This window comes from Sorghum bicolor, unplaced genomic scaffold (genome assembly GCF_000003195.3).
Source record: "Sorghum bicolor cultivar BTx623 unplaced genomic scaffold, Sorghum_bicolor_NCBIv3 super_75, whole genome shotgun sequence".
NCBI classification, from domain to species: Eukaryota; Viridiplantae; Streptophyta; class Magnoliopsida; order Poales; family Poaceae; genus Sorghum; species Sorghum bicolor.
In genome coordinates this window covers 22,026-45,173 of record NW_018396448.1, presented here as the reverse complement: position 1 = coordinate 45,173, position 23,148 = coordinate 22,026, and the positions used below count along the sequence as shown (strand labels likewise).

Genomic DNA, 23,148 nt, shown 5'->3' with positions numbered 1-23,148 from the left:
TTGGAGATGCTCTAAGCTGCATAGATATGTGGTTGGACCCATTGGAAAGTAGACTTCATGAGCTTTCCAACAAGTATAGGAACGTCCCAGTTGGAGTCCATATGACGCCGTGGTGATCCATACAAGTTAGAGTTATTTTCCAGTCCGAATCCAACTCCCAAAACGTGTTGGGTTTGGACTCTTTGTTTCCTTGCTTTAGAAGCGACGTGGTAACTTGATAGAAGATGTTGTGGAGGCTTGGACCTGATCTCCAATCGCCTTTGTTAAGTTATCACTCTTCCCATATGCAATCAGCCCTTGAAGTTGGTGTTGCCTCAAATTCTGAATGCAGTTGAACCTTCCCTTGCTGATCTTGTCCATTATTCCTGAGCAACACGAAAGTGCACGTGTCTCCATTGTCTAAATATGATTGACAAGAGTTTAAAACTGAACTTACTTGAAGGTTGAGTTGACGGGCACGAGCACGAGTAAGAGGACCAGCTATAGGTTGTGTCGGAGAGGATGTAGGACCAGCTATAGGTTGTGTCGGAGATGTAGGACCAGCTATAGGTTGTGTCGGAGAGGATGTAGGAGAGGATGTATCGCTGGTGTTGATGTCCTCATCAAACACTATCTCCAAGCAGACCGAAGCAAGATTTCGTATGACACACGTCATCTAGGAGTTCCATCATGTGCGTCTAGATTGATTTCCAAGCATTTGGTATGTTCCATGCAAACCGTGCACCTATCTTGCATCAAGATTAGCACTATCTCCAAACAGACCGAACTGAGCATCCACTTGAGCCCCTTCACCTAGGAGTACCAAAAAGTGCATCCAAAATGGTTTCTTAGACTATGGTGCATTACGTGCAAACTGTGCACCTATGTTGCACCGAAACTAACAATGTCTCCAAATGGACCGAAGCGAGATTCCAAATGACACATGTCATCAAGGAGTTTCATCGGGTGCATCCAAATTGATTTCCAAGCATATGGTATGTTTCATGCAAACAATGCACCAACCTTGCATAAGGATTAGCACTATCTCCAAACTGACCAAACCAAGCTTCAACTTGAGCCTCTTCACCCAGGAGTACCAAATAGTGCGTCCAAAATGGTTTCTTAGACTATGGTGCATTAGGCACAAACTGTGCACCTATCTTGCACTAAAACTTATATTGTCTACAAACTGACCGAAGCAAGATTCCTGACACATGTCATCTAGGAGTTCTATTGGGTGCGTCCAAATTGATTTCTAAGCATATGGTATGTTCCTTGCAAATCATGCACCTATCTTGCATCAAGATTAGCACTATCTCCAAACAGATCAAACCGAGGTTCCACTTGAGCCTGTTCACCGAAGTACCAACAAGTGCTTCCAAAATGGTTTCTTATACTATGGTGCATTAGGGGCAAACCATGCACATATCTTACACCGAAACTAACACTATTTCTAAACAGACCAAAGCGAGATTCCATATGACACACATCATCTAGGAGTTCCATCGGGTGCATCCAAATTGATTTCCAAGCATATGGTATGTTCCATGCAAACCGTGCACCTATCTTGCATCAAGATTAGCACTATCTCCTAACAGCCGAATCGAGCTTCCACTTGAGCCTCTTCATCTAGGAATACAAACAGGTGCTTCAAAACGGTTTCTTAGACTATGGTGCATTAGGCACAAACTATGCACCTATGTTGCACCGAAACTAACATTGTCTCCAAACAGATCGAAGCGAGATTCCATATGACACACGTCATCTAGGAGTTCCATTAGGTGTGTCCAAATTGATTTCTTAACATATGGTACGTTCAATGCAAACTGTGCAACTATCTTGCATCAAGATTAGCACTATATCCAAACAGACTAAATCGAGCCTCCACTTGAGCCTATTCAACTACGAGTACCATCGGGTGCGTCTAAAATGGTTTCTTAGCCTATGGTGCATTAGGCGTAAACCGTGCATATATCTTCTACCAAAACTGACAGTCTCTAATTCAATCGAAGCAAGATTCCATATGACACACATCATCAAGGAGTTATATTAGGTGCGTCCTAATTGATTTCTGAGCATATCAAATGTTCCATGCAGACCGTGCATCTATCTTGCATCAAGATTAGCACTATCTCCAAATAGACCAAACCGAGCTTTCACTTAAGCCCTTTACCAAGGAGTACCATTGGGTGCGTCCAAAATAGTTTCTTAGCCTATGCTGCATTATGTGCAAACCTTGCAACTATCTTGCACCGTAACTAACACTATCTCCAAGCAGACCGAAGCAAGATTTCGTATGACACACGTCATCTAGGAGTTCCATCATGTGCATCTAGATTGATTTCCAAGCATTTGGTTTGTTCCATGCAAACCATGCACCTATCTTTCATCAAGATTAGCACTATCTCCAAACAGACCGAACCGAGCATCCACTTGAGCCCCTTCACCTAGGAGTACCAAAAAGTGCATCCAAAATGGGTTCTTAGACTATGGTGCATTACGTGCAAACTGTGCACCTATGTTGCACCGAAACTAACTATGTCTCCAAATGGACCGAAGCGAGATTCCAAATGACACACGTCATCAAGGAGTTTCATCGGGTGCATCCAAATTGATTTCCAAGCATATGGTATGTTCCATGCAAACCATGCACCTACCTTTCATAAGGATTGGCACTATCTCCAAACTGACCGAACCAAGCTTCAACTTGAGCCTCTTCACCCAGGAGTACCAAATAGTGCGTCCAAAATGGTTTCTTAGACTATGGTGCATTAGGCGTAAACTGTGCACCTATCTTGCACTGAAACATACAATGTCTACAAACGGACCTGTCGAGGGTATCAGTAAGGGGTACCCTCACCGACGCGTACAACAAGATTACCTGTACGCAGGTCAAGACTCTCGACTCGGCGCTCCGGTCATATGTATATGCGGTCGTCGACGGCCGTAGCCTCGAAGACGGAAACAGCGTCGAACGAATCGATCAGGGGTCGAGCGCCAGCTACCGTCGAACACGGAAACGGGCTTGAGCGAATCAAGGAGCATCGAGCGCAAGGACACTGTCCGCCGCCTGATGCGCGCACGAGAGCCATGACATTTAATGCGCCCGCCGCATTTCCCACCTAACACACTGGTCACGGGAGGCGTGATAACAGGCACCTGTCCCGTCGTTCTTTTTGCAGCCTTCCCCACCAAACGACCCAGGGCGTGTCAGGGCGCGGGAAACGAGGATGGAACGTCTAATCGGAACCCCCTCGAGACAACCAAGGTCAGCGCTCCGGACATCAGGGCATTGCACGGCGTCCGACCCTCGACCATACACGGTTCCTTCCTGAAGACGAGTTGGGCGTCGACTGACAACACCACAAACACCCCACCGGATCTGCCGCCATGCCGTACAAGCGTGCGGCCGTTGAAGCAGCCCAAGACGGCGCGTGGAGCAGGATGCGGGGGAACGCGTAATCATTACCAGGCTACCAAGATGGGACGGCTCGAGGCTACGCCGGTACGGAAGCCTCGAGTAGGTCAGCGCTCCATGCTTCTATCGACCCCTATTCTGACACCTATACATGTACCCTGGGTCTCTCCTTGGTGCTATAAAAGGAACGACTCGGGAATAGATGAAAAACAACACATAAGGCAACACCACGCCCATACGCAGTAGAACTCCCATACTTCATACCACGCTTGTATTCGCCCCTATACAAGCACTTCGGTGCGAGATAATACAAACTTCCCTCCCCCGCTGGACGTAGGGCCTTCTCTTGCCCGAACCAGGATAAATCTTTGTGTCTTCTTGCATCACCATCTGGGAAAGGGAGCACGCACACAAATTTACTCGTTGGTGTGACCCCCCGGGGGGAAAACACCGACAGTTGGCGCGCCAGGTAGGGGTCCAGCGTGTTTTTCATCGATTTCCCACTCCTTTCCAGATGGCTACTCTCGCCTCGCCGATTCCGCACTCCACGGTGATTTGGTTTGGGAGTCTCGAGTTCATGTCCATGGGCTCCAGCTACGACATGATCTTGCTCTCAGTCAAAGGACCAGGAGGAACCCGCGTTGCACCAGCACGGTTGAGGGCCCCGAGACGCCCTCGCCACCACGCCTCCCCGCCCAAGAAGAGGCGCGGACAGCACCACCGTTGCCCCTCTGCCTCATCACGACCGACAACTCGTGCGAGGCAGGAGGTGGGCCACGAGCCAGCAGCACCATGTGCCGGAACCGCGGGCACGACGGCTCAACACCGCACGACGACGGGAGGGGACGTGTCTCGCGCGCCCTCCCCCACCGCTGCTAAGCTACTTCCACACGGGTTGTGCACTCCAAGAAGGGCACTGCCATTCGGATTGGACAACACCGCGGCGTCGCTCGCCAGAGCAATATGCCCAAACGCCCAGACGTACGTGGAGAGACCAATGGTCCTCCCACGTGACTCTGGAGCACTACGACCGACGTCCGAGCTGCCGGATTTCTCCCAGGTGCGAGGCCTCCGCCGCCTAGGCCCTGGGCGTTACACGATCACCTCACTCAGGCAACGGCTGCTGGAGGAGGGACGTGGATGCTCCTACGCCGCCAAGCCGAACTCCGACTCCGAGACTGATAGCTACGACCCTACAAGAGAATGCTATCACGTCGACGGGGCGGTAGAAACCACCGACGAAACGCAGGATGCTGCCGCAGGCGGTCGAGCCCCTGCAGCACGGGAAGACCCCAGGACGCCTGGGAACGACGGACAGCTCGACCCCCCTCCACAGGAAGACAGGGCCACGCAGCTTGCGCAGCTACGAGAGCTCAAGACAAAGCTCGACGAAGACCGTGAGCGCCTCGTCCTGCTTGAGCAAATCCTTGAGGAAGACCTGCCCTACCCGCCGGGCGGAAGTGTCCGCAGACGCGCTCGGGAGGTACATCGACAGATCATTGGAGACACAGAGCCAGAGCAGCCCGTCAGCCGTTTCCCTCGAGCGGGCCAGAATGTAGTGGCGGCGACGATGCTACTGCGCAACATGCCAGAACCATCGAACTCCCAGGCTCGGCGCATTCGAGACGAGGTGCAGACCCTGCTCCAGGTAGCGGCGGTTCAACAAGCCGAAAGCTCGGCATCTCGACGACGAGGAGCTGCAACTGAAAAGCGTGATGAGCTGCCCCAAAATGAAAAGGAGGTGTCGGTCCATCAACAACCACCCCCTCGAGGAAGAAAGACCGCTCTCGTCCTCCCTGTCGACAATCAGCGTCGACACGACGCGCGGCATGACATCGAAGAGAATCGACGCCGTCGGTACGGGGATGCGGAAGAGCGCGGTTATAGCGCACACCGCGGCGGAAGGTACGACAGCAACGAGGACCGGGTGGCTCCCGAGCCACCAGGCCCACGGGTGTTCAGCAGGGCAATCCGCAGCACACACCTGCCCAGTCCATTCCGACCCCCGACCAGCATCGCGAAATACAATGGCGAGACGAAACCAGAGTTATGGCTGGCCGATTTCAGGCTGGCCTGTCAGCTAGGAGGCGCTCGAGGGGATGATCGGGCCATCATCAGACAGCTACCACTCTTCCTCTCTGACACCGCCCGTCGGTGGCTCGAGGAACTCCCAGCTGATCAGATCCACAATTGGGTCGATTTGGTTAGGGTTTTCGAGGGAAATTTCAAAGGGACCTACATACGGCCCGGGAACTCGTGGGACCTCAGCAAGTGCAAGCAGAAGTCAGGAGAAACTCTTCGAGAGTATGCTCGACGCTTCTCAAGGCAGCGCACCGAGTTGCCACACATCCCTGACCATGACGTCATCCTGGCTTTTGTCTCTGGTACCACCAGTCGAGACTTAGTGCGGGAACTGGGTCGGAATCGACCTCAGACCGTCGACGAGCTGATGGACGTAGTAGCAAACTACGCAGCAGGGGAGGAGGCAGTCGGCGCCTTCTTCAGTTGTGAAGGAAGGAAAGGCAAGCAGCCCATCGATGAAGATGAAACCCCCAGTCGAGGGCTCAAGAAGAGCAAAAAGAAGCAGAAAGCACGGCAGTTCCAGCGGGAAGATTTCGACGACAATCTTGTCGCCGCCACGGAACGGAAGAAACCTCGAGGCCCTCCGGATGGAGGCATTTTTGACAAAATGCTAGAAGAGCCGTGCCCTTACCATAAGGGAGGCGCCAACCACAAGCTCAAGGACTGTCGTATGCTGAAAAGGCATTTCGACGGTCTAGGGTTCAAAAGGGATGCGCGTGATGATTCAAAAAAGGAGAAGGGTGACGACAAAGAGGGCAACAAGGACGACGATGTTTCCCCTGCCGTCCATGATTGCTACATGATCTATGGTGGGCCCTCGACACAGTTGACTGCAAGGCAGCGCAAGAGGGAACGTCGTGAGGTCTTCGCAGCAAGAATGGCGGTGCCCCAGTACCTCAGCTGGTCGAGCACACCCATCACCTTCGACCGAGAGGACCACCCCGACAAGGTGATTGCCCCAGGCGTTTACCCGCTCGTCGTCGACCCCATCATCGTCAACACCCGGCTCTCGAAGGTGCTAATGGACGGAGGCAGCAGCCTCAACATCATCTACCTCGAGACCCTCGACCTCCTCGGCATCGATAGGGGACGGGTCCAACCAAGCGCCGGTGGTTTCCACGGCGTTGTGCCGGGGAAAAAGGCGCTGCAAGTAGGTCGAATCGACCTACCGGTCTGCTTTGGCACGGCGGCCAACTTCAGGAAGGAGACTCTCACCTTTGAGGTGGTCGGGTTCCGGGGCACGTACCACGCCATCATCGGGCGCCCGGGCTACGCCAAATTCATGGCTATACCCAACTACACCTACTTGAAGCTAAAGATGCCCGGCCCCAAAGGCGTCATCACTATCAGCTCCTCCTTCGAGCACGCATACCAGTGCGACGTCGAGTGCGTCGAGTATGGGGAGGCAGTCGAGAACTCCACCGAGCTCGTCGCAAAGCTCGAGGCCCTGGCCGCTGAGGCTCCAGAGCCCAAGCACCACGCGGGCAACTTCGAGCCAGCGGAGGGAACCAAGAAGATCCCGCTCGACCCCAACGACTCCAACGGCAAGGTGCTGACGATCAGCTGACCTCGACCCCAAATAGGAGGCTGTGCTCGTCGACTTTCTCCGTGCGAACGCCGACATGTTTGCATGGAGTCCCTCGGACATGCCAGGCATACCGAGGGAAGTCGCCGAGCACTCCTTGGAGATTCGAGCCGGTTCCAAGCCAGCGAAGCAGCGGTTGCGCCGATTCGACGAGGAGAAGCGCAAGATCATTGGCGAGGAAATCCACAAGCTTTTGACGGCCGGATTCATCAAGGAGATTCATCATCTCGACTGGTTAGCAAACCCTGTATTAGTTATGAAAAAGAATGGGAAAATGAGGATGTGTGTCGATTATACAAGTCTAAATAAAGCATGTCCGAAAGTTCCTTTTCCATTACCACGTATTGATCAGATTGTCGATTCTACTGCGGGATGTGAAACCCTTTCTTTCCTTGATGCATATTCTGGTTACCATCAAATAAAAATGAAAGAGTCCGATCAGCTCGCGACCTCTTTCATCACGCATTTTGGGATGTATTGTTATGTAACCATGCCATTCGGGCTTCGAAACGCGGGAGCCACATACCAGCGCTGTATGCTCCACGTGTTTGGCAAGCACATAGGCTCGACGGTCGAGGCCTATGTCGACGACATAGTCGTCAAATCAAAGCGGCGAGGAGACCTGATCCAAGACCTCGAGATCGCTTTTAGCTGCTTACGCGCCAATCAGATCAAGCTCAATCCCGAGAAATGCGTTTTCGGCGTGCCCCGAGGCATGCTCCTGGGGTACATCGTTTCCCAGCACGGGATCGAGGCCAACCCCGAGAAAGTCGCGGCCATCACAAGAATGGAGCCGATTCGAGACATAAAGGGCGTGCAGAGGGTCACTGGATGTCTAGCGGCACTGAGTCGATTCATCTCGAGACTAGGAGAAAAGGCGTTGCCATTGTATCGACTTTTGAAGAAGGTCGAGCGTTTCTCTTGGACCCCCGAGGCCGAGGAAGCCCTCGAAAGTCTGAAGAAAACGCTTACCTCAGTGCCAATCCTGGTCCCACCCCGGCCTGCGGAACCGCTGCTCCTTTACGTTGCCTCGACGACCCAGGTCGTCAGTGCGGCGGTGGTGGTCGAAAGGCAGGAGGAGGGGCATGCATTGCCAGTCCAGAGGCCAATCTATTTCGTCTGCGAGGTGCTCTCAGAGACCAAAACACGTTACCCCCAAATTCAGAAGCTGATCTACGCCGTAATCCTTGCACGCTGCAAGCTGCAGCACTACTTCCTCGGTCACCCCATCACGGTGGTCTCGTCTTTTCCCCTGGGCGAGATAATCCAGAGTAAGGAGGCCACGGGAAGAATAGCTAAATGGTCGGTCGAGCTTATGAGTGAGACTCTCACTTATGCGCCTCGCAAGGCCATCAAATCGCAAGCCCTGGTGGACTTCGTCGCGGAATGGACAGACTCCCAGCTCCCCCCGACTCAGGTCCAGGCGGAGCTGTGGACGATGTATTTCGACGGGTCACTCATGAAAACGGGGCCGGGGCCGGCCTGCTGTTCATCTCGCCCTTGGGCGTCCATATGAGGTACGTCATCAGGATTCACTTTGCTGCATCCAACAATGTCGCAGAATACGAAGCCCTCGTCAACGGTCTCAAGATTGCCATCGAGCTAGGAGTCCGACGCCTTGACGTCCGAGGCGACTCCCAACTCGTCATCGATCAAGTAATGAAGACCTCAAGCTGCCACGACCCGAAAATGGAGGCGTACTGCAAAGAAGTCTGTCGACTCGAGGACAAGTTCCACGGCCTTGAGCTCGTCCATGTCGCCCGACGCTACAACGAAGCAGCCGACGAACTCGCCAAGATCGCGTCGACCCGAGGCACGGTACCACCTGACGCCCTCTCGAGAGATCTTCACGAGCCGTCCGTCGACTTGGGCTCGGGGGCTGACGTCGATGCCGCTCCCGCCCAGACAACCGACACCGTCAATGCACTCTTGATGGCGGCTGAAGTGATGGAGGCAGAACGGCGGCCGGGTCGACCGTTCGACTGGCGCGCACCGTTCCTCGATTGCCTAATCCGCTGCGAGCTGCCAGATGATCGATCAGAGGCCCGCCGTATCGCTCGACGGGCCAAGTCGTATGTGATCTATGGCGAAGGCAGTGAGCTATATCGACGAAGCCCGACGGGGGTTTTACAGCGTTGCATTAAAGTGGAAGAAGGCCGAAAACTCCTCGAGGACCTACACTCGGGGGCTTGCGGCCACCATGCTGCTCCACGGACCCTCGTAGGTAACGCCTTCCGACAAGGCTTCTACTGGCCAACGGCCATTGCAGATGCCACCGAGCTCGTACGCTCATGCCATGGGTGCCAGTTCTACGCCAAACAGATGCATCTGCCCGCCCATGCTCTTCAGATGATCCCCATCACCTGGCCATTTGCGGTGTGGGGGCTCGATTTAGTAGGGCCGCTGCAAAAGGCGAAAGGTGGTTACACCCACTTACTGGTGGCCATCGACAAATTCTCCAAATGGATCGAGGCTCGACCCATCACCAACATCCGCTCCGAGCAAGCCGTCTTTTTCTTCACCGACATCATACACCAGTTTGGAATCCCCAACGTAATCATCACAGACAACGGCACCCAGTTCACCGGCAAAAGTTCTTGGACTTCTGCGATCAGCATCACATCCGTGTGAACTGGTCCGCGGTGGCCCAGCCTCGAACTAACGGCCAGGTCGAGCGTGCCAACAGCATGATTTTGCAGGGGCTCAAACCAAGGATCTACAATCGACTGAAGAAATTCGGAAAGAAGTGGATCGAGGAGCTTTCCTCGGTCTTATGGAGCTTGAGGACGACGCCAAGCCGGGCCACCAAATACACCCCATTCTTCATGGTCTATGGCTCTGAGGCCGTGCTCCCAACGGACCTCGAGTATGGATCCCCTCAACTCAAGGCGTACAATGAGCAGACAAACAAGGAAACTCAAGAGAATGCAGTCGACCAGCTTGAGGAGGCTCGAGACATGGCCCTCCTCAACTTTGCCAGATACCAGCAGAAACTTCGACGCTACCACGACAAACACGTGCGCAAGAGGGACTTAAACGTGGGTGACCTTGTCCTATGACGACGGCAAAGCAATCAAGGACACCACAAGCTGACCCCGCCTTGGGAAGGCACGTATGTGGTGGCCGAAGTCTTGAAGCCAGGAACGTACAAGTTAGCGGACGAGAAGGGGGCGATCTTCACCAACGCATGGAACATCGAACAGCTACGTCGATTCTACCCTTAGAATTTCGAAACATTATGTTCCAACGCACATTCTGTACCAAGACTTTGTAAACGAATGCATGAATAAATGAAGTCTTTCCCTCGAGCAACTTCCTTTTGTACTTAGGCTTCACAAGTCAAAATCCCGACGTAAGAAGGGAGTACCGACTATGACCCATCATAGTCGATACCCCCTCGGGGGCTACGGGGGGGTGACCCCCCAAGTGTCGAAAAAAGCCAAAATTTTCTCTCTCTTACTTAGTAAACCTTGCATGATCGAGTAGTTGAGGCGCCTCGAGCCCCTTAAGGGCCGAGGGATAAAGAGCCTGAGAACTCCTATGCCCCCGAGCTATGGAAACTCTACTCACTCCCTCACCCTCGAGGTAATCGAAGCTGTCTTTTACGAAAAATCGAACAAGGAACACATACGTAGGCGCAAAGAGAAATAAAAGAACCTCGAGCGGAAAGACAAATAAACATTTAACAATTACCAAAAGATACTGTATCGCCTAGAAACAGGATTAACAAAGTATTATACAAGGGGCCCCAGGCACCCTGAGCAGGCTCGCAGGCCTCAGTCCATGGCACGATCCTCACCACCCTCGCCTCCGCCCGAGCTAGTTTCAGGAGGAAGCACCTCAGGCTCAAATAACTTGGCCAGCCTCTCTCTAGGAGCCTCCGCGTCGTCGATCAAGGCGTGGAGCCTCTCTTCGTTCTCCGCGTCGGTCTTAGAGATGTCGGTGGCGAAGCCATGGGACACTACCTCCATGTCGTAGGAGAAGCCAGAGCAGACAACCGCCATCGCCCGCTTCACCCCGATGTGGAGGGCATCCCGCACCCGATCTCTCAGCGTCGCGCCTAAGTAGCACAGCTGGTCGACCAGTGCGTCGCCTCGAGCGTCCTCCTTCGACTCGTCCACAGGCTCGACCTCCCAGGAGGTCGAGAGGTCGTTTATCGCCATCCATACGCGACGGTTCAAAGCAACCTCTGCCTCGAGCTGGGCCTTAGCATTACGGGCCTCGACTTGGGCGGCTAGGAGTTCGTCCTTAAGCCCTGAAAATGCCAATACAAGAAACCTTAGGAAAAACCAAGCACACCTCGAAAAAGAAATCCGATAGAGGAAACGTACCACGGACGCTCTCCTCCAAGGCCGTGTTCTCGCCGACCAGTCTGGTGTTGGCCCTCTCGATCTCTCTGTTGGAGCGTGCCAGCTTGGTGTTGGCAACGTGGAGATCCTCGATCGCCTTGCCAGCCTGAGCAATGGCCCCGCTCTTCTCCAACAGCTCTCCCTTCAGACGTTCGACGTCGTCAGAGAGCCTGCGGGATTGAGCCCGCTCCGCCTCGAGATCTTCGAGGGCCTTCTTCTTGGCTTCCTCCGCGGCACTCCTGGCGATCTCGCCGTTCACGTGCTCCACCTTCATCTTTTGGAAGGACTCTCGAAGGGAGTCCAGGTCAGTCTTGAGAAGGCCCTTCTCCTTGTCCAGGTCTGCAATGACGCTCTTGTAAGACAGGGCCTCCTCCCGGGCTCTGGATGCGGCCTCCTCGACCGTCAGAGCCCGCTCCCGTAACATCGTCGTCTCCTCCTCCGCCTTCCTTGAGGCTTCTCGAGCCTCGACCAAGGCAGCCTCCTTCGCCTTCTTCTCCTCCCCGAGCACTATGAGGTCTTTATAGGCCTTAAGGAGCTTTTCTTGTGACTCGAGGAGTTGGTCCTTGAGGACGGGGAGCTGCTCCCAGCCACCTCTTGTGGCGTGAATGAAGCTCGACTTGATGCGGGAGGTCTCTTTCATGTCCTCGAGCGGGGGGTTGGAACGGTTAGAACACGAAACCAAAGGATCTATGAGAATTAAGGACCGAAAAATACTTACGAAATAAGCCGGCCCGAGCCCGTTGTTGATGATGTCCGACAGGAGCCCCACCACGTGCTTCATCCAAAGGCGGAGCTCCTCGACATGTTCCCACTTCTCGGCCTCCTTCTTGTCATCGAGGAAGATATTGGGCTCGGATGGATCGGTGGAAGCCCGGATATGAATCCGATCGGGGCACCAGTTCTCCATCTCTCGATCAGCCCGCGCCTTGACGCCGCGGATAAGGTTCTCGACGGTCTCGAGGGAGCCCCCGTGGTGCAAGAACAGGTCGAAGAGGCACGGGAACGGCCCGTCGTCGTCCACCATCTTCCAGGTACTGTCCTTACTCCCCGACGACCCGATCTCGTCTTCCTCGGAGGGAAAGCGGTCCTCCCAGGCCCGGCGCTCCCGGAGGAACCCTGGGGCGATCCCATCCATGCCGTAGATTGTCCTCCTGATCTCGGACTCGGGGTCGGCGGGGGTGCGCATCATGCACGCAAGTGCCACCACTCCATCCGCTCGCCCCGGCTCTGCCCGGATCGCGGCAGGCGCCCCCGGAAGGAGCCACGCTGGAGTCGGAGGGCCGTATACCGGCAAATCTTCCTCCTGCTCGCCGGGCAATTGCGGCGCCGGTGGTACTGGTTGGGCCAGACCTTGAGGCGGGGCTCAAGCGGTCCTGCCTATTGCCCCCCTGATCCTGCTGCTGCTGCTCTTGCTGCTGCTGCTTTTGCTGCTCCTGCTGCTGTTCCTCCTGCTGCTCCTGCTGTTGCTGCTGCTGATCCTGCGGCTGCCCCGTTGCCTCGCGCTCCCGCTCCTCATCCTCCTCCTGTTTCTTCTTCTGCTCATCGAGAGCGCGAAGACCAGTGGGCCAGGGAGTCCGTCCCACGATGAGGGAGGTCGACGCCTCCTCCTCCATAGGGTGGGCATCCCCCGACGTCTCGTTGCCACCAGACGTGTCGCTGATGGTAATTGGGTCCGCCTCGACCCCCAATCGGGGAGGATCGGGGGCTCCTTCTTGCCCCTAAGTCTGTGGCGCCTCGACCCGCGTCGGCGGCGACAGGGTAGGCTCGGGATGAGGCAGGGCGCCCTCAGCGTCAGCCGGAGGACGAGAGTCGGAGGAAGCTGTAAAACAAAGAATAGAGGCCGGTCACTATGACGACCGACACAAGAACGTCAAAAGACTAGAAGTAAGCTGCAAACCTGGCTCCTTGGAGACTGCTCCCGCCTTGAGCCTTATCGCCATGGAAGGCTGGGCCTGCTCGAGTGTCCGCTTTAGTCTGAAGAAAAGAAAGGGATGAGCGTAAAAAGATCGGCGTGTGAGAAGATGTAGAGGAACATGAAAACAAATGTCACAACGACGAAGAGGCTTACCCCACGGGGAGAACAGCTCGCCTCCCAGCGCCCCGACCGGTGGGCCTCGAGCCACCCCGCATCAAGGCTCCAGGCTCCTCGAGGACAGGCACTGACCTTGGCGCAGCAACTCCCGCTTGACGAGCGCCGGGACTGGCGCTCCTGCGGCCGGCCACTCCTTTCTCAGAGGCCGCGGCCCGACCGCGAGTCAGAGGCCCCGTCGCCTGGGGCCTAGCATGGCCACCCCCCCTGGGCGCAGGGGGAGGGCGCGGCGCGACCTGACCAGCCATGGGCGCGGGAGGGGTGTCGGCCCGAGGGCGGTGAGATCCGCTCAGACCCTCCTTTGGAGCTTCCGTCCGAGGGACGTCAACGTCGCCTCGAGGCGGACCCTCGAGGATCTGGTCAAGGCGAGACGCCATCCCCTCAGAATCATCACTGTCCTCGTCGTCGTCATCATCTTCGTTGGGGGATTCTTCCTCAGACTCCCCCCTCTGCCTGGATTTAGCTCGACGCGCATCCAATGCTTGGCGGTCGAGGTTCCTCTTTTTCTCCCCTTTCTTTGCAGAGTCCTTGGCGGACTTCAGCTTTTCGGCGGACTGGCGCCGTCGGTCGCGATCGACCTCATCCTCCTTCACAGGGGGCCTCGAGGACCGGACATCAATACGTCCCTAACAGAACAAAGGAAGGTTTAAAAAGGATCGAGGAGAATCCAGAGTCGGAGTTATGTGCGAGAAAAGAGCGTACCAGGTCGATCGAGCCTTCGTCGGGCCTCATAGGGAAGCCGTTGACGTGCTTCGACTTGAAGTCACCGGCGATGGCCGCCCTAACTCGGGCGGCGGTCTCATCGTCTGCCAGAGCCTCGTTGGACATCCGGCACGCCTCAAGATCCCGGGACGAAACGCCCGGCCCCATCTCGTCCATCCTCAACGGCCGAGATATCAGAGGGAGGACCCTTCGACTATGGACGGCCGAGAGGACGAGAGCGGCGGACAAGCCCTCCTGGCGCAGCTTCTTCATGGCGTCGAGGAGGGGGTCGAGCCGCGACTGGTGCTCCTAGACGACGCCGTATGTCCAGTTGTCCGGGCGCTCCGTAATCAGACGACCGGTGTAAGCAGGGAAGAGACCGTCGTCGTTCCTCAGGTAGAACCACTGCGAGTCCCACCCGGCGTGGTTCGATGACAACCCCACCGGGATGTACTCGCGCGACCTCTCTGTCTTCTTCGTCTTCAACACCAGGTTGAGGCACCCGGCCCGCACGTGCTTCCTCACGCCAGTGGTTCCGGTGGGGGCGTTGAAAAGCTCGCCCCTGTAGAGGTGGACCCACAGATCCCAGTGGGGCATCATCCCTAGATAGCCCTCACACACCGTGGCGAAGACCGCCGCGACGGTGATGGCATTCGGGGAGAAATGCTGGAGCTCCACCCCATAGTGGAAGCAGAGGGCCCGCATGAAGCGGCTCGGGGGAGCGCCCAGGCCGTGGCGGTGGAACTTGGCGAACGACACCACATAGCCCTCGGGCGGCTGGGGCTCCCTGTGGCCTGCAGGCGGCGTGATCCACTCTGGCGACGACAGCGAGGTGCGGCGGCGCAACAGTCCCTCACTCTCAAGTTCTAGCAACCGGCGCTCCGTCATCGACGACGGGCGCCAGTCGTCGGCGGCGACGAGTGTCACAGGCATCTTGGCTGGAAGGGCGGTGGATTCGCTACCGCTCGAGGGGGTGCACGCGCGCGTAAGACGGCAAGAGAGCTAAGGCAACGAAAGGGTGAAAGCAAGAAGGCGGAAGGAAGAAGAAAGAACGGCGCCGGCGCCACGGCGTATTTATAGGCAGCGGTCCGCCAACTGACAGATCTGAGAAATAAGGTAACTCCCCCCATAAATGCGCCATCTAACAGTCTTTTCCCCCTCACAGGCGGGGCGCTCCGAATTCCACGCCGACGCAGTGTCGTAACGTCACCCACCTGAAAAGGCGCGCCCAACGGGCAAAAAGGCGAACCGCCGCGGCCACTTCCTTCCCTTGTAAACCAAGGGGCATACTCGCGAAAGCCTCGAGAGGTCGCAGGCTGGCCCACCGAAAGGGTTCGACAGCCGATCTAAAGCACCGGAGTCAGGGATCCCCAGCGAGCGGTCGAAGATCGAGGCCCGCCTCGAAGACTCGCTGGCGATGTCCAAGGTAGGGTCGAGACAGTCGAGAGGGATCCCCCCGACGGGAGGCATCGAGCCGCTGGACTCTATCGAATGAGACCAGTACCCTCGACCACGTCGACCCTGCTTTATGAGAACGCCTCCGGGCTACAACTGACCCCCTCGAAAGGGGCACAGGTTCTCACTTGGACTACCCGCTAAGAACTCAATCTAGGGTGGAAGACGCTCGCTCTATCGAGAGTACGTCGAAACCTCCGTGCAAGGCAAGCCAATCAGAACCTTCCACCACTGGTGTCGATAGCGTTTCTGCAAATTAGGCAAAATAACCCTCGAAGGAGTCAAAAACTCCTCCAAGGGCTCGGGGGCTACCCCCGCGGGGTCGCTCGCGTGCCCCCACGGAAAGTCGAGCGCAAAACAAAGCCTCCACTCGAGCGCCAGCGCTCAAATGGAGACTCGGGGGCTACTGTCGAGGGTATCAGTAAGGGGTACCCTCACCGACGTGTACAACAAGATTACCCGTACGCAGGTCAAGGCTCTCGACTCGGCGCTCCGGTCATATGTATATGCGGTCGTCGACGGCCGTAGCCTCGAAGACGGAAACAGCGTCGAGCGAATCGATCAGGGGTCGAGCGCCAGCTACCGTCGAACACGGAAACAGGCTCGAGCGAATCAAGGAGCATCGAGCGCAAGGACACTGTCCGCCGCCTGACGCGCGCACGAGAGCCATGACATTTAATGCGCCCGCCGCATTTCCCACCTAACACACTGGTCACGGGAGGCGTGATAATAGGCACCCGTCCCGTCGTTCTTTTTGCAGCCTTCCCCACCAAACGACCCAGGGCGTGTCAGGGTGTAGGAAACGAGGATGGAACGTCTAATCGGAACCCCCTCGAGACAACCAAGGTCAGTGCTCCGGACATCAGGGCATTGCACGGCGTCCGACCCTCGACCATACACGGTTCCTTCCTGAAGACGAGTTGGGCGTCGACTGACAACACCACAAACACCCCGCCGGATCTGCCGCCATGCCGTACAAGCGTGCGACCGTTGAACCAGCCCAAGACGGCGCGCGGAGCAGGATGCGGGGGCACGCGTAATCATTACCAGGCTACCAAGATGGGACGGCTCGAGGCTACGCCGGTACGGAAGCCTCGAGTAGGTCAGCGCTCCATGCTTCTATCGACCCCTATTCTGACACCTATACATGTACCCTGGGTCTCTCCTTGGTGCTATAAAAGGAAGGACTCAGGAATAGATGAAAAACAACACATAAGGCAACACCACGCCCATACACAGTAGAACTCCCATACTTCATACCACGCTTGTATTCGCCCCTATACAAGCACTTCGGTGCGAGATAATACAAACTTCCCTCCCCCGCTGGACGTAGGGCCTTCTCTTGCCCGAACCAGGATAAATCTTTGTGTCTTCTTGCATCACCATCTGGGAAAGGGAGCACGCACACAAATTTACTCGTTGGTGTGACCCCCCGGGGGGAAAACACCGACAGGACCGAAGCAAGATTCCATGACACATGTCATCTAGGAGTTCTATTGGGTGCGTCCAAATTGATTTCTAAGCATATGGTATGTTCCTTGCAAATCATGCACCTATCTTGCATCAAGATTAGCACTATCTCCAAACAGATTAAACCGAGGTTCCACTTCAGCCTGTTCACCGAAGTACCAACAAGTGCTTCCAAAATGGTTTCTTATACTATGGTGCATTAGGCGCAAACCATGCACATATCTTACACCGAAACTAACACTATTTCTAAACGGACCAAAGCGAGATTCCATATGACACACATCATCAAGGAGTTCCATCGGGTGCATCCAAATTGATTTCCAAGCATATGGTATGTTCCATGCAAACCGTGCACCTATCTTGCATCAAGATTAGCACTATCCCCAAACAGACCGAATCGAGCTTCCACTTGAGCCTCTTCATCTAGGAATACAAACAGTTGCGTCAAAACAGTTTCTTAGACTATGGTGCATTAGGCACAAACTATGCACCTATGTTGCACCGAAACTAACATTGTCTCCAAACAGACCGAAGCGAGATTCCATATGACACACGTCATCTAGGAGTTCCATTAGATGCGTCCAAATTGATTTCTTAACATATGGTACGTTCCATGCAAACTGTGCAACTATCTTGCATCAAGATTAGCACTATATCCAAACAGAATAAATCGAGCCTTCACTTGAGCCTCTTCAACTACGAGTACCATCGGGTGCGTCTAAAATGGTTTCTTAGCCTATGGTGCATTAGGCGTAAACCGTGCATATATCTTCTACCAAAACTGACACTATCTCTAAATGAATCAAAGCAAGATTCTATATGACACACATCATCAAGGAGTTATATTAGGTGCGTCCTAATTTATTTCTGAGCATATCAAATGTTCCATGCAAACCGTGCATCTATCTTGCATCAAGATTAGTACTATCTCCAAACAGACCAAACCGAGCTTTCACTTGAGCCCCTTGACCTAGGAGTACCATCGGGTGCGTCCAAAATGGTTTCTTATCCTATGGTGCATTAGGTGCAAACCATGCACCTATCTTGCACCGAAACTAGCACTATCTCTAAACGGACCGAAGTGAGATTCCATATGACACATGTCATCTAGGAGTTCCATCTGGTGCGTCCAAATTGATTTCTAAGCATATGGTATGTTCCATGCAAATCGTGCAGCTATCTTGCATCAAGATTAGCACTATCTCTAAACAGACCGAACCGAGCCTCCACTTGAGCCTCTTCACCTAGGAGTACAAACAGGTGCTTCCAAATTGGTCGCAAACCGTGCACATATCTTGCACCCAAACTAATACTGTCTCTAAGCACACCAAAGCGAGATTCCATATGACACACGTCATCAAGAAGTTCTATCGGGTGTGTCCAAATTAATTTCTAAGCATATGGTACGTTCCATGTAGACCGTGCATCTATCTTGCATCAAGATTAGCACTATCTCCAAATAGACGAAACCGAGCTTTCACTTAAGCCTTTTACCAAGGAGTACCATTGGGTGCGTCCAAAATGGTTTCTTAGCCTATGCTGCATTACGTGCAAACCTTCTAACTATCTTGCACCGAAACTAACACTATCTCCAAGCAGACCGAAGCAAGATTTCGTATGACACACGTCATCTAGGAGTTCCATCATGTGCGTCCAGATTGATTTCCAAGCATTTGGTATGTTCCATGCAAACCGTGCACCTATCTTGCATCAAGATTAGCACTATCTCCAAACAGACCGAACCGAGCATCCACTTGAGCCCCTTCACCTAGGAGTACCAAAAAGTGCATCCAAAATGGTTTCTTAGACTATGGTGCATTACGTGCAAACTGTGCACCTTTGTTGCACCAAAACTAACAATGTCTCCAAATGGACCGAAGCGAGATTCCAAATGACACATGTCATCAAGGAGTTTCATCGGGTGCATCCAAATTGATTTCGAAGCATATGGTATGTTCCATGCAAACCATGCACCTACCTTGCATAAGGATTAACACTATCTCCAAACTAACCGAACCAAGCTTCAACTTGAGCCTCTTCACCCAGGAGTACCAAATAGTGCGTCAAAAATGGTTTCTTAGACTATGGTGCATTAGGCGTAAACTGTGCACCTATCTTGCACTAAAACTTACAATGTCTACAAACAGACCGAAGCAAGATTCCATATGACACATGTCATTTAGAGCATCTCCAAGGGTTTTGCATATTGGAGTTGGCATTTGTTGTTATTTGCAAACTTCCAAAACAAAATGCAAAGTCTAAAAATATATCATCTCTAAAGGTTTTGCATAAATTGAGTTGGCAATCATCGTGTTTTTTTTGCTTCGCGCGACTTTGTTTTGCGCCGCCGCGAATTTCTTCGCGCCGGCAGGCAATTGGTGTCTGTGTGTTTCATTGGTTGGTACGTAGACCTGGCCTAGTATTCATACGTGAAAGAAAGAGTCGCGATCTTCTAGGTGAACCTCCGCGCAAGAGAAGATACGATTGAGGTGCATCTCCTTCTTTTCTATGTAAATAAAGCCAATGAAGTGTCGTTAATAGCATATAGCAAATACATTCACAAGCCAATGAAGTATTTCACAAGTTCGTTTGTCCAGGTTCCCGGTACCCATGATGCCGCCGCCGACTTCATCAAGCAGGATTGCGCTACGGATCTCCAAGGTTCGTCCTTCCTAAATCCTTGTGTCCGTCGTGTATTTTTTATTTTGTTCAATGTTTTGAGGCGCGTAATTGTTCTTAGCTGCGGCGGAGGAGGGTTTCTAGATCACGTCTGCGAAGACGATTGGACGATGAGTCTTCAGACGACGATGATTACTTCATGTTCACAGCTGCTCGAGTTGTGCACACATTTTTCAGAACAAAACAAAGACCTGGTGCATCAATCCCTGGCCATGCTGTTATTTATCGCGATAGAGAAGGCGACCACCGGAGGATGTATCAAGATTATTTGGCGGATAATCCGACGTATGGTCCAGATTTATTCCGTCGGAGGTTGTTGTTCTTTCACATTACATTAATTCATTGTATTTGTTTATTTTTGTCGACGCATTGAACTTTTGTTTGTTTTCTTCAGATTTAGAATGAGCCGGCCACTTTTCCAACGCATCATGGATGCCGTTGAAACACATGATAATTACTTTGTGCAGAATAGGGATGTGACAGGTGTGCTCGGTCTAAGTTGCTTCCAGAAAGTTACTGCCGCACTTCGTATGCTCACATACGGGATTTCTGCTGATGCTACAGATGAGTATATTCGCATAGGCGAAAGCACTGCGCTTGAGAGCCTACGTAGGTTCGTTGCTGCAGTTGTAGAAATATTTGAAGCAGAATACCTTAGATACCCCACTGAGGCTCACGTAGCACGCTTGCTGGCGGTCAATGAGAAAAGAGGTTTCCCAGTCATGCTAGGGTCCATCGATCGTATGCATTGGGAATGGAAGAATTGTCCAATGCAATCACAGGGGCAGTACAAGGGGCATGTGAATAGGCCAACTATCATTTTAGAAGCTGTTGCATCTCATGACCTTTGGTGTTGGCATGCATTTTACGGGATGCCTGGTTCTCATAATGATATCAATGTTCTTCACCGGTCTCCACTGTTCGACAACTTGGCGGAAGGTAGAGCTCCAGAGGTGAACTATACCATTAATGGTCATGACTACAAGATGGGTTATTTGCTCGCCGATGGTATTTACCCTCCATGGGCGACTTTAGTCAAGACTATCTCATCTCCTATGGGGAACAAGCAGAAATATTTTGCAACAGCACAAGAAGCACAAGAAGGCTAGGTTTGCCATTATTCGACAGCCAGGTCGCATTTGGGATAGGGAGACACTTGCATTGATCGTGAGGGCTTGTGTTATCATGCACAATATGATTGTTGAGGATGAAAGAGTTGTCGACCCTGATGAGCGGTTCCAGGATGTTGGTGAAAATGTGCAACCTTCTCATGGCACGCCTACTCGGACACTAGCTGAATTTATTGAAGCCTATAAACAGATCAAAGACAAGCCAACACACTTCCAGTTGAAAGAAGACCTCATTGAGCACCTATGGAACCGTCATCCGGATTTATACCACATGGAACCGTCATCATGATTTATAATGTGCATAGTATTACTTAACATAGTGTTTTCATTCAAGTGTCATGAACTATTTTTTTATTAGTGTAAACAATATGTCGCTGAAACATTTATTTTTATAATCACTGCACAGTAATCACTTGCCTAGCTGAAACGCACACACGACATTGCCTCACACCACTTTTAAGTTCAAAAAAATTTGAAACAAAGGGTCTGCTGAATGAACTAAATTGACATTGACTAAATAAACTAAAGGTTCACTTGATGATGAACTAAATTAACATTGATTAAAATTAAATTCTAGGATTAAACTGAATCTAATTTCCCATATGCCGCGCAAGGATCTTCTTCTTCATAATCTCTAACCACTGCAGCTGGTCTTGGTCAAGGGGGCTCTTATCCGCTAACATGATGTCTTTCTCCTCCTTCAGGAGCTCCGCTTCAATTTTTTTTCTTCATTTGACAGTCGCTTCTTCTCAAGCTCAAGTGCAGCTTTTTCTACCTCAAGTGCAGCCCTCTCGACCTCAAGTGAAGCCTCTCTTGCCTTGTCTCTTTCCAATTCACGTGCCTCCTTCTTCTCCCACATATTTTCCAAAGCTGCAAGAGAGGCGTCGTCACGCCTAGCTTGTTTTACCTGCTTCTGACCCTTTGGCCTCTTTCGTTCTTCGAAACCTGGGGCTGCAACCTCTTCCACTTCATCATTCTTGCTCGATTGTACATTGCTCGGCGTGGATGCCTTGGTAGTCTTTTGTTTTTTATTCTTCTGAGCCATTTCAATCCTCAATGACTTCCACTTGTCTTCATCCTTCAGCTTGTGATAACAATGCATAAGAGTGAACGGCTTATTTTCGTCATCTTCTCCAATGTATGTATCCAATGCTGCATTAATCTGCACAAGTAAGATATTTGAAAGGTTTATATTTTCACAAATGAACCAAATATTGGCAAACAAATAAAAGAACCAAATATGAAAACATACCATGTCTTGGATAGTTGCTCCACTAGCATTCCTCCGCTCAATTCTCTCGTAGCATGAACAGAACTTTTTCACTTCCCTCTGAATAGTGAGCCACCTATGCATAAGAGAATTCTCTGTTCTGACACAGACGGCTGTCTTTTTATCCTTGTGTTCATCAAAGAATGCATGAATTCTACCCCAAAAAGTTGAACGAGCTTGATTGGCTCCGTTAATGGGATCTTTGCTAACTTGCAACCAAGCAGAGCATATGACTTTATCTTCCTCGTTGTCAAATTTTTTTGCCTATGTGATGCACCCTTTTTAGCACGACGGCCACCACCAATACCTTCAGTTCCTTGGGATTGCACAACATCATCTTGCAATTCATCAGAAACGATACTATTACCAGTGAACGGAGTAGGAGTGTCTTGCGTGAATGGCAAGTTCAAGTCGTCCAAGCCAGGATCATTAGGATTATTTGAAGTGAGTATGCCCGTATAGAATCCAACATTCTCCATGCCAAAGAATCTACCAAAGCAAATAATTACAAAGCATCCATGAATAAATTGAAATTATGGTTCACTCTAAGAACTTGAAAGCTAATGAATGAGCAGTATTGTTTGCACACCATTGCAGAGAAACAGGAGTAAAAAAAAAGTTGTCTGGTAGCACATTATTTGGTCACATTTTTTAACAAAATCATCTCGATGGCTCAAAGACAAACAAATCAAACACCAATGCCACCGCTAACCAGTCATCGACTTTGCATACATAACTTCAGATCCTACTATGTTGTGATTAGGCAGACCATTGCAAAACTGAGATAGAACACACTCGAAACAAACTGAAAAATGCTGCCCATTGTTCCAGTCGTAATAAGTTGTCAGGTTCATCAAAAATTCCTAGTTCTGTAGCCAAGTTAGCTATACTATCCTGCAAAATATGTATAGACAGATGACATTGACATTCTACAGTTCGA

The 23,148-nt window shown here is 52.3% G+C and overlaps 1 protein-coding gene across 1 annotated transcript; it reads left to right on the top strand.

The window, feature by feature from the left end:
* Positions 1–12,997: 12,997 nt before the first annotated feature.
* On the top strand, positions 12,998–20,917 carry LOC110431532. Its single transcript, XM_021450625.1, has 2 exons — positions 12,998–13,075; positions 20,276–20,917. Exons 1-2 carry the CDS (start codon positions 12,998–13,000, stop codon positions 20,915–20,917), a joined length of 720 nt encoding a protein of 239 aa, XP_021306300.1.
* The last annotated feature ends 2,231 nt before the right edge of the window (positions 20,918–23,148 follow it).